Below are 12472 nucleotides of genomic sequence, written 5' to 3' on the forward strand. Positions count from 1 at the left end.
TTTAGGGGTGTTACGGCCACACAAGGGAATGCCCTGTCGGGAAATTCAAGGCCTGGGGAGAATTATCAAGTGCTTGTCAAATTGTGAATGAGAGACTGATTACGTGTGTACAGCCAGCACAACAAACAAATCAGAGCTCATGCCTTTTCCTGCAACTTTTTTCTGATCATCTTTAGTCACCACAACATGCAGCCTTAGAATGTTTTAAAGATCTATACCTATCCTGTTTGGAGAAGATATCCTTTCTATTTTATTCAGCTATGTTCAACTGTGTTCTTCATAATAAAAATACTAAGCAAATCTTGTCTGCTAAATGAACCAGTGTAGCCCACAGCCATAAGGCATAACCATATCGGGGCCTAACATAAGGACAACTGTGTGCTATTCTGTTCTTCTGAAATAAACTACATCTCCTTCATATCATGTTTCTTTAGACCTGTCAAAAATAACTAAAGGATTTATTGTGATGGTGTAGGCTATATTAAATGGAAAAGCTACATTTTTAAAACATCTAAATCCAAAGGTCTGCGTCAGTGGCTTGTAGGCTATGCGTGGACGCCAGGAGATGCTAAACGTGTTTATGTTAATTGACAGTCAATTACCCTGAGACGGGCAAATATTTGCTTAACAATCACCAGCTGACAAAATTGAATGACCCCCACAGCCCTACTCCCAGGAGCTAACCATGTTATTGTAGATTCTGTCCCACTAGTTCCAGGCACTCCCAGGGTTGTGAGCTTCCCCCTCCCAGGCTCTTCATATTGAATTATTCTCTAGATTCTAAAGGATCTTTCTAATTTGCCACTGTAAGCAGATTGATCAATCGCTTTTTTGCCATTAAAATGTGCTCAAGAAGCTTAATGAACTCTGTTTTGAATAATAGGACTTGGAGATAATCAGCCCAGGCAGCCCCTCTTGCATGCTTCTGTTGCAGCACCAACCAGTCCTGAGTAGCTGTAGTTTTTACCCCAAAGCAGATACATCATCTTATCCTGTTTTTCAACCCCTCCCTCCCTCCATTTTTCATCCTGCTGACTGTTGACTCCTGTCTTCTGTGCCTCTCCACAGCCGGGAGGTGTGGAGACTGACCCCCAGTGACCCGGCACTCACCGTTTCTCTAGAGAGGGGCAGCAATCTGTAGGCTGCACAATGAAATGGGCCTCCTTGCCCTTGAGTTTATTCTGGACTGTCAACATGCTTTTTCTTTGGGGAGGTGGAGGGGTGATTGTATTTTATGCAGAGAATTTGGAAGTGAGTTCTTTAGCTAGAGACCGAGGGGCAGTCAGCTGCAGGCAGATTCCTTTTTAAAGAGGAAGGGCCAATGCTGAAGGGTTGCTTTGCATCTTGGGAAACGGGGAAGGGGGGTTAAGTGAAATGGACAGTTGGTTGATGGAGCACTTTTCATTAGCATGTTTTGCCCTCTCAGCCTCCCTTGTCTCTCCCCCGCCTCTGCTCTGTAGCCGAGGGCCTTTGGGTATCCCGGGGAGAGAGAGAAGCATGCTGGGTAATGGTGTGTGGTGCTGTGGCCTGGTTGGTCAGCGGCGGAGGGGAGGGCGCGGGTCTGTGCGGTGGCATTAGTCTCCTGCTGCTGTCTCTCCTTGGCTCTTTGAGGGCCTTTAGAGTTTGCTCTCCCGGTTACTGCCGCTTCATAAGCCCTAAACGGCGGCCACACAATGCCAGGCAGGAGAAGGGTCAGGGTTGAACTTGAACCTCGGCTCCAACCGCTGGCAGAAAGGACTCCTCTGAGAACATGTCAGCTAATCCCCCTCCCGCAGCAACTCAAACAGGTCCCCTACGCACAGCCTACCTCGTACACACGTTCTGTATGGTTGTTTGTCATGATCAAGAGTGTTAGACGCGTTAGAATACTGCCTGATATTCTGGTCCCCTATGGCTCTCACAATATAAGTTACTAGTTCCAATATCCACACTTCAAACAAGTTTTGCTACGAGAGCTCCTGTTTCTTTGAAAATGTCAAACTGTGTCTTGGAAGCCCTAAATTCCCATCACCACCTATGGTTTTACTCCAGGGCATCCGTATCACTCTGGAATCGTAATGCTTTTTTTTAACCTCACCGACCTGTGACTAACGCCAACCATTAAATGTTATATGCCGACTTTAAAACTGAGATTTGTGTGTGCCTTTTAAAAAGTGGCTCTCCATATAACTCAAAGGTTGACCTCTTTGCTGTGTCTCTCTCTCTGTGTGGTAGGAGCTGGAAGAGGCGCTACAGAAGCAGGACACAGACTTTCTGGCTGACCTCCTCGTCTCACTGCTGCAAGGATGCTACCAGCGCACAGACATCACGTAAGTAGTGCCCCCCGGGTTTCCCACATCCTTTATTCAATCTTTATTTATACGGGAGTTCAATATTCATACTTTTTCTTTCTAGAGAGTGCCTCAGAACTAGGCCTAACTTCTTAGCTCGCCAGCACACAGCAGCACATCTCGTTACCTTCCTTCTAACAGACCAGTCTTGGTGACAACATCCAGGGGCCGTAAGGGCCTGAAACACGGGAAGTTTGAGTCACAAACCCTGTTTAGTAGTGAGCACATCAGTGTGCACAGCTTGTGTTGAAATCAGCCTTTGCAACTGAGTGAGGCTTCTCACAAAGGAAACTGGGGTTAGGCGGATTTTTCCCTGGGGGGGGGGGGGGGGGGGCAGTTCCTTGATGACTAAATGTGAGCGAGAGGGAGTGGGAAGAGCAAAGGAAAGTGAAATAAATGTTCCAGCCCTGAAGGGGCCCCCACCCACCACCGCTACCTCCTCTCCTGCTCTTGATCCATCAGCACCACTGGGGTAGGCACCTATCAGCCTGTGACTTGGGAGGGATGTGGGAGGTTAAGGCTGATAGTTTCCACACCCAGGCATGCAGTAACAGGACAACCTGCCTTATTGGACAGGACAGCCGCTGGCATCCCGGGGGTGGAGGCTCGGCTCTGGCCTTTCAAAGAGCTGCCCTTTTCATCCGCACGCGTTAAACGCTCCGGCGGAGCTGGGGAGGGGGTGGGGGTGTTGGCAGAGGAGGAGAAAGGGAGAGATGGGATAGTGGGGGGCCTGCAGCTGTGTGAAAGTGCAAACTGCTCTTTCAAGATAAGCCACTTTTTTTTTCTCCACTTTTTCTCCTCCTTTCTTTTCTGTTGTTGCATCGGCACTCACCCCTGCCCTGAGCCCTTGTTTCTGTTCGTCTGAGCAGGAACTGAAGGGTTCCAGATTAATCAGACAGATCTGACCCGGAACCAACATTTATTTACCAGCATCCAAAAGAACAATGAAACAAACTCACTCAAGTGAGTGAGTTTCCCCCTCCTTTTCTCTTCAGAACCACTACGGTATGGCAGCTTGAATTATTTCTTGACTGTCTCTTTCACAATAGACATCCTGTTGAAATTGAGGTTATATGCACTTGCTTTACAAAGCACACTGTAAGGACAAGCATTTGCAAGTGAATGAATAGTGGTGCGCCATATTGTCGGATCCCAAGGACTCTTTAAAGGGCTATGTAGTAGCTTGACAAAAATAACAGCAATCGCCCTATCGCCCAATCAGCTTTTCTTTTGTTGTGTTGATTGGTATCAATACAAAGCACATGTTCCTTTTGACCTTTTGACACAGTAGGCATTTGAGAATGAATGACTTCTAGTTGAAGAGATGAATGAGTATGTGACATGAATGGGTTAAACAATTAACCTAGGCCTAAATTCTCACATTTTGTATGGGAACCCTTGACTAGTCCACACCAACCAAATACTGCAGTAGATCTCTCTGATTTTCTATTACCCACCCCTCACTACTGTATTGTCATACTAGCATATGGGACTAATCACTGTCCCGCCCCTCTTAGTCCCCAGGCGTTCAGCAGTTATCTGGACGACATAATCAACTACCGCTGGGAGCTGGAGGAGGGGAAGCCCAACCCCCTGCGCCAGGGGCCCTTTGAGGAGCTGACCCCGCGCACACAGGTGGAGCTGCTGCACAGGCTGTGTGACTATCGCCTGGACGCCGCAGACGTCTTCGACCTGCTCAAGGTGCTACACACACACCTTGTACCGCAAGCCTGCACCTGTTTTAAACTCCCTTTATTATGACTGTTTCAGAGTTAGCATGGGTAACGGTCAACTGGGGAAACATGTTTTGGTACCTGTAGTTTTGGTGATTTGTTTTATTGGGATGCGGTTGATGGTGACTGACTTTAATTTTTTTTATTTTTAAATGCTGTCTAACCTGACAGTGAATTAAGTGGAACTGTAATATGCATCATTAATCCATGCAATGTTTGATCCCAGGGCCTGGATGCGGACAGCCTACGCGTGGAGCCACTGGGGCAAGATGGGAGCGGTGCCCTCTACTGGTACTTCTATGGTACCCGCATGTACAAAGAGGAGCCGGTCAAGAGGAAAGCGGAGCAGCTCGAGTAAGTGGGTTGCACCATCGGGCATCGGCTGTGGACGTTGGATGGTTTTGCTTGCCTGTAATTCAGAGGTCATAGAATGTGAACGCTATGCTGGTATATAACCAGTCATTTTTGTATCGATTCTCTGATACTCAGTGTATGGTTGTCTGCATTATATTATGTGTTACTGTGTATATATGCGCTATGAGGTATGTAATATGTAAACAGTAGCACTTCCTACTGCTAATTCTGTTTTCTAACGAAGGACAAATTGAGCACCAACATAGTAATTACTATGTACCTATTAGCCTGTTAGAGGTTAATCATATGGGTCACTCCAGTAATAGCTACCCTGGTAAAAGGCCTGTGAAATTTAAAGTGTGGTCGGTTATTTGTTTTTCACTCTGTTGTCCCTGTAGTGAAGCCCCTGAGATAAAACCAACAGAGAAGAGGAAAAGGGGAAGACCACCAAAGAAGAAAGTGGAGGAGATCCAGCTAAGGTGAGACCAGCAGCAAACTGTCCTTAGTGGTCTCGTGTTCTCTCCACTCTCAAACGTCTCCAGAGACGTTCACCACCTTTATTCCCCAGACCTTGTTCATGCAATGCTTTGGAGTGGATGGTAAATACTGAATGGGCTGGCCTGTTGTTTTTTCAGTGAGGTGGAGAGTGAAGTGAAGAAGGAGAATGGACTGGAAGGTCTACACTCGGGCACAGGTGAGAAAAAAGGCAGAGCTATCAGAAACATCTATCTAGATCGACTCCAACTTCTGATATTGATGCTTACGATTGAGACTTGTATAAAAAAAAATGTATATAAAAAATTGAAGTTTATTGGTCTTAACATATAGAAATCTATGTACATCACAGGTGCAGCGAAATGCTTATTTTTCTAGCTTCAACAGTGCAGTCATATCTAGTTAATACAATGACCATACACATCCCCTCCCCCTCAGAATGAGCAATATCAGAATGAGCAATGTCAGAGTCCGGAGTATATTGGCCATGATGTTGTCTGTCCGTCCGTCCAGACCGGGAACGCGGTGCCTGGTCCTTGATGTGTGACACGGAGGAGCAGTGGGCCAGTCTGGCCGAGAGCATCAGAGACAAAACGTCCCCCCAGGACCGCCACCTCTACCGCATCATCAGCCAGAACTTCCTCCCTGAGATCAGCAGCATGATCGAGCACAAGGTCAGTCAGCTCTCTTCTTAGTCTCCTCCTTCCCCCTCCCCTTCTCAACCCATCAATCTTCATTCAGACACTGACTCAGTCAGCTGATGTGCTCTGTAAGGGCATAGTGTCTCAAATGGCTGCCTCCAGGAGGAATTGGGAAATGGAGGCTGTATGGTGCGGCTGCAGGTGTGTGGAGGCAGACTGGTCTCTGCTTGACCAGAACACTAGCTTCTGAGCCCCGGGCCCAAAGCTGGACTGTCCAGTCTCTCTCTCATCTGTGGCCCTGTGTGCAGTTTCTGCTGGAGTGACGGTCGAGGCTGGGAGTGCTCATTTGTCGCATGGTTTTTCTTCTGCGGAATGAGTCGCCTCTGAGATTGTTGACACTGTTTTAACTGTTCAAACTCTGCCCTTTTTAATACATTGCATACTAATTTATCTTTTGAGTATACATAGCTAGACAGTAGAGCAGGACCAATATAGATTTTTTGTTTGTTTGTGCTGATACCAAGGAAGCCGATGGATGATATTTTAGGTCAATATTTTACGTCGATATCATTAACTTCTTGACGCTACCCATCCCATTAGCGGGATCATTTTCGTCAGCAACCGCTGAATAGCATAGCCCCACAGTCAAATAATATTACAAAAAAATATTCATATTCATGAAATCACAAGTGCAATATTGCAAAACACAGCTTAGCCTTTTGTTAGTCCACCTGTCGTCTCAGATTTTGAAATTATGCTTGACAGCGAAAGCAATCCATGCGTTTGTAAGTTTATTGATAGCATAACAAAACATTATGTACACTAAGCATTAAGTAGCTAGGTCACGAAAATCAGAAAAGCAATCAAATTAATCGTTTACCTTTGATCTTCGGATGTTTTCACTCACGAGACTCCCAGTTACACAATAAATGTTCCTTTTGTTCCATAAAGATTATTTTTATACCCAAAATACCTCCGTTGGTTTGTCGCGTTATGTTCAGAAATCCACAGGAAAGTGCGGTCACGACAACGCAGACGTATATTCCAAATAATATCCATAATGTCCACAAACATGTCAAACGTTTTTTATAATCGATCCTCAGGTTGTTTTTAAAATATATTTTCGATAATATATCAAGAAGCAATGGCCGCTTTACTCTGTAGCGCAAAACTCACTCTGAGAGCCCCCACCTATCCACTTACGCAATGTGATCTTTCACGCTAATTTTTCAAAATAAAAGCCTGAAACTATGTCTAAAGACTGACACCTTAGGGAAGCCATAGAAAAGGGAATCTGGTTGATATCCCTTTAAATGGAGGATAGGCATGCATAGGAACAGCGAGGTTTCAAAATAAGAGGCACTTCCTGATTGGATTTTCCTCCTGCAATATCAGTTCTGTTATACTCACAGACAATATTTTTACAGTTTTGGAAACTTTAGTGTTTTCTATCCTAATCTGACAATTATATGCATATTCTAGTTTCCGGAGCTGAGAAATAGGCCGTTTCAAATGGGTACGTTTTTTTTTTTTTGCCAAAAACGAAAATACTGCCCCCTACACGCAAAAGGTTAAATAAAAACATTTGACAAAAAGTCATTAATGCATGCATTTTTAAATAAAACAACACATTTGACTTTGTTTTTACCAAACTACTTAACAACATTATGGTAATAATTGTATTTGAATGGTAAATCTCTTAATTAGCTGGGTAAGTTTAAAATGCATCGGCCTACTCGCAATATAGGTGAATGCATATTCAATAGGAGTGTGTGCATTGAGTTACTGATATTGTTTTTGCTGATCAGTGAATGACTCCAATCTGCCCATAGTTTGAAAAGTGAAAAAACACACGCACGCTGATCTACAGCTATCGTGGTCCATAACATGAAGAAAGACTCTTAGGGAGCTAAACCTATTGCCAACCTTTTAATTAGGCATTTTTGAACACTTTTCCTGTTATGGCAATCATCTACTCCAACTATCAATTGTCAATTTACAGTTATGATTGTGGCTGGTCAGATCAGCAGATGACTTGTTGCCGAAAAATGATAACCAGTTAACTTTAGCTAGCTACGTTGGCCATTAGCTCTTATCTGATATCTTAGCACCATGTTTAGCTACCGAACTAACACCACAGATGAAAGGGTTAGTTATTGTAATCTTTGCCAACAGGTCACATGGCGATCTGCTTAGCTAGCTTATTAAGTGCATGTCCAGGCACGTCGACACAAGCCTTATTATGCATTAACACAAACTGAATTCAGATTTACGTAATTCTGTAGTGATCAACGGGACCTCTCGCGTAAGCCATCCCTGTGATCGGGTCCGATAGATACCCAACACAGCCTGCCTGTCCTTGTGGACTGTGACGGTCAAAAGTTTTGTCCATTCTGTCGGCATGGGGTCATTCTCTAATGGTCATCCGATGGTGATCTGTCCTTCACGACCAGCATGCCTGCCTGGCTGTTATCTATCTGGACATATTCACAGGTCTCAAGCTGCTGAACATTCCCACTGGATGCAGGCTCTGGCAGTACAGAGCAGGCATCTGGGATGTGTGTGTGCTTTCGCAGCATTATTGTATGAATGCGCACACAGCCATGGAGACCTCCAGCTCCCGTCCATAGCCCTGGCTGTCACAGCCATTTCGCAGGGCGCTGACGGGAGGCAGGCACTCACCTTGAGGCGGGATGGAGCCACTTGATTGACGACCTGCTGTGCTGCAGGATTGTCGACTTAAGTGGCGACACCAGAGGCAGTCCATCTCCTGTGTGCGATTAAGTGCTGTGGGTAATGCACAGAGCAGAGGCAGGGCAGAGGAGCCCCGGGACATGCCGGTGCAGAGAGACAAGACTGGGGGATGGGAGCTGTAGCACATTCAGCACTTTGACAGCCCCTTTGGTGGTGGCCACCACTGGCCCAGTGGAGGAAGAGCAAGGCAGCTATCTAACACGTCCCCATGCTGCTGGCAGGCAAAACTCTACAGAGGGGGAAAGGGCCTCTTGTTGGGGTTCACAGGGCCCGTCCTGACGGGAAGCATTTACATTTGAGTCATTTAGCAGACACTTTTCTTTCTCCAGCGTTACTTAGTTAGTGCATTCATCTTAAGGTAACTAGGTGACAGAACCACATCACAGTCGTAGTAACTACATTTTTCCTCAAAGAATATAAAACATAACAAATGACACCACAGAAACAAAAGGCACAGGAGGTGGTGCAGCCCAGGAGGCAGGCATCCATCTTGTTTCCCATAACATCCAAAGTACCAGACTCCGTTACCCCCATGCTCTTGGAAACAACCATACCTTTTGGACTGCGTTCTCTGACATAGATACTGCCTGGCCCAAAGGGTTCTGCTCTGACTGCAGCTTCCTGCTTCTTTTTTTTCTTCCATGTTGTGGTTTGTATTCTGCAACCAATTCTGCTGCTCATATTAAGTATGTAACTTTCTTACTAATTTCTACATTATGGACTGTGGCAATGCTGTGGTCAGTTTGCACACACACGTTACCGCCCGCTCCCCCAGCTTTTAGTTGAAATCGTTACGTGTGATTGCCACAGGGAGCATGGAGGGGTTTGATTTGTTTGGTTAGTCAGTGACCCACTAGGAGAGGGGTAGCAGGGTGGGTGGGATTTAAAGGGGGGGTGGGGGGGGGGTTGTCGGGGGAGGAGGAGCAGAGCCTGGATCACCCCTTCTCTCCTCACAGCTCTGCTGGAAGACAACAGAGGATTCCCGGGGCCTGCTTGGCTATTAGCTCCCGTGGATGCTTGATCAAAGCGACTAAGTGTGATTTTTGTGTGAATAATGAAACCACTGTGTTTTTAATCTTGATTATTTTGCCTCTGCAGGTGAATGAGCAGAAGCAGAGGCTGCTGGACCCCACCCCAGTACGCAGCTCTTACCGGCTCTCTGAGAAACGCATGAGCCAAGAGGAAGAGGTGAGACCAGCTGCGCGTGTGTAATTTATCGTTCTTAGTGTATGTCCAGTCTCCTGTGAGACCCAGTGGACTGATGGTTTCCTGTTTGTGTCCAGGACACGCTGCAGGCCATAGCCAATAGGGAGCAGCAGAAACAGAAGGATGAGGACATGGACAGGCAGGCCCTGCTGATGGAGCAGAGACGAGAAGAGGAGCTGCTGCTGCAGGAGGAGCGCCAGAGAGAGGAGCTGGAGAGACTCCAAGCTGTGGAAGGTGAGTAGTGGAGCTGGGTTATGGGGCAGGGTGGGGCTCCGGGTGGATTCTGAAAGACGGCCAACCCCGCACACACCTCTGCATTTGTATTGCCTGTACCATTGAATGATCTATTGCCCTGGTTGTGAATGATATATTGCAATATATTACACGTATTGGGCTGAGAGTGAGTGGGAATATATAGCCCTTTGAATCACAGGAGTCCTTCTGATGTCACCTGTCAAGGGTTAATTAACTGGTGAAGGACCCTCATTAATGTATTATAGATTAACAGTGGGACCGGGCTGGGCTGCCTGGTCTCTGGTGGATCAGAGCAGTTGGAATCCACCCTCCAACATTTTCTAATCTGCACAGCAGGCGGGCGGCAGCCCACATCCTTTCATGTTGAGAGATAGTGTTCCTTTCTGTTCTCGCCTTTTTTTTTCTCCTATCAGCTAAGCCTGCTAAAGGATGGTCAATGAATCACTCTTCTTCTCTGAACTCCTTCAGTCTCATGTTGTTCGGCCTGGTTTTTATTGACTCTGTGCACCAGCAGGCGGCCGGATGGCCAACAGGTGGCCTTGCAACTGTAGTAAAGTACAATCCCTTATTCTGCTGCTGTTGTGTGTAATTAATTGTGGTTCCTGTGTTCTGCTGTTTCCCTCAGAGCGAGCGCTGCGGCGGAAACTGCGTGAGGAGAAGGCCTGGTTGATATCCCAGGGGAAGGAACTGCCCCCCGAACTGCTGCACCTGGAGCCCCACTCACCCATTCGACGCTCCCGCAGGACAAAAGAGTTGTAAAGAGCCACACACTACTACTCGACACTAGAGTACTGATAATTTATGGACAGTGAATATTTGTTAAATGTACTTGTTTTTCCAATCAACAAACAAAACGCATTCCACATTCACAGATGTGGCAGACATAAGTAACATAATAAAATACATGTTAGCTATTTCAGCTTTAGCTGAGACGACAAACAAATCATTTGTTTTACAGCACCTTACACAATATGTGTAAATACACACACACACACACATTTCCTTAATCGCCCCATTCACTCTGTCCAATTTGAAATATAGTTCAGTATTGGAGACCAGAGTCTATCAAACTTGGGCTGTCTCTTGCGGATGTCATAAGTGAGCTTTTCAAGAGGAAGAAAGTCAATCTGGTCAATTCACGTTTTAAATGTGAGAAGAATTAGAAGCCCACCGTAGGATTTAAAAACAATTCTTTTAGCAAACTATATGATAGTCATAAACAAATTTTCCCTGTCTGGATCAAGAACACAGTCCTGCTGGGCATTAAGAAGATGGAGACAGGGTCATATCAAACTGTACATCTGTTTTATGTGCAGCAGTATGTATAGATTGCCAAAATTTTGTTATCTCTCTTCAGCTCGAATACATCCATGGTACATATTTTACAATCAGGAGAAATGTCTGTATTCATTCTAAGGAGTCTCGCTGGGGTGTAATAAAATGATGTGTCTAATTTGAAGATCTCAACAACAAAAATGGATCTTGGCACATTGAATTCACTGCATAGCTCTTAAAAGGATTTCAGAGTAGTTGGGTTCTGATGAAACAGGCCGGATAAGGTCCTGATCCATAGAGGATGCCAAAGATGAAAGTTGGATTCGCTCAGGGCTTTTGGCAAGTCTGGGTTGTACACTATAGGTGAGTGGGAGCATATCTGGGAGGGAATGCCAAGGCATTTCTTAGTCATTCCATGCTATTAGGATGGTATAAATCACAAGGGTTTTGGGTATGTTGCCCACTTCACTAAAGTTATTAATGAATATAATTGAGCTTAGGGGCAATGAACCACAGGATTGGGCCTCTATCTGAATCCACGTTGAATCTTGTCCGTCTGTGATCCATGTTAGGATGTTGAGGATTAGGGCAGACCAGTAGTACAATTGAAGGTAAAGACCACCCTTAGATTCAGGTTTTGATAGAGTGGAGAACTTGATCATTGTTTTTTTTATTGCCCCATATACATTTGGTGATGTGTTGGTCGGTTTTTAAAAAAGAGAAGAAACTGGGCATCTGAATTTGAGCATCTGAAATAAATAGTTAAATCTAGGGAGGATGTTCATACGGTTAACATTGAATCTTCCGACCTAAGCTAATTGGGAGGGAGATCCAGGTTTGGAGATCTGGCGTTACAAAACAAAGATTCCATGGTATGGAAACACCTTTGTTTTACATTGGAATGGACAGTGTGTCTTCATAGAGCTGGTCAGTGTAAGAATGAGGGGGCAAACAATGGACTTGTTCAAATGTATCTTATATCCTGAACTTGCTGTACTGAGCAATTGTCTGAAATGGGAGGGAGGGATTTCTCAGGGTTGAATAAGTAGAGCAAGACTACATCCGCGTAGAGCGAAATATTGTGCTGAAGGCCGCCTGCAGAAACCCCCATAATACTTGGATTGCTCCTTATCAACTCCGCCCCCAACAAGTAGAGCAGGGGGGACATCGAGCATCCCTTGTCTTGTGCCACATCCCAAAGGGAATCTGTCAGAGTTCCGACCGTTAGTAGACACCATGGCATTTGGATGAGAATATAGGGACCTAATCCATTTAATGAAGTTTGGGCCCATATTGAACTTTTCTAAGACTGAGAACAGAAAGTTCCACTCCATCCTGTCGAACGCCTTCTCAGCATCCAGTGATGCCAGCAGGACAGGGGTCTTCTGTGTGTTTACTTGATCAATAATATAAAAAGACGGTGAATGTT

General features: G+C 45.5%; 1 protein-coding gene across 1 annotated transcript in view; it reads left to right on the plus strand.

The window, feature by feature from the left end:
• The window catches only part of LOC115109595 (chromatin remodeling regulator CECR2), a 62284-nt gene that overhangs the window by 32527 nt on the left and 17285 nt on the right, over positions 1-12472 (plus strand). The window contains 9 exon segments of the mRNA XM_029634680.2: positions 2215-2309; positions 3848-4031; positions 4290-4417; positions 4816-4896; positions 5053-5111; positions 5426-5586; positions 9406-9495; positions 9591-9747; positions 10394-10523. Of these exon segments, the coding sequence (XP_029490540.2) occupies positions 2215-2309; positions 3848-4031; positions 4290-4417; positions 4816-4896; positions 5053-5111; positions 5426-5586; positions 9406-9495; positions 9591-9747; positions 10394-10523 (1085 nt within the window).

The sequence above is a fragment of the Oncorhynchus nerka genome, linkage group LG25, assembly GCF_034236695.1.
Source record: "Oncorhynchus nerka isolate Pitt River linkage group LG25, Oner_Uvic_2.0, whole genome shotgun sequence".
In the NCBI taxonomy this organism is placed as follows: Eukaryota; Metazoa; Chordata; class Actinopteri; order Salmoniformes; family Salmonidae; genus Oncorhynchus; species Oncorhynchus nerka.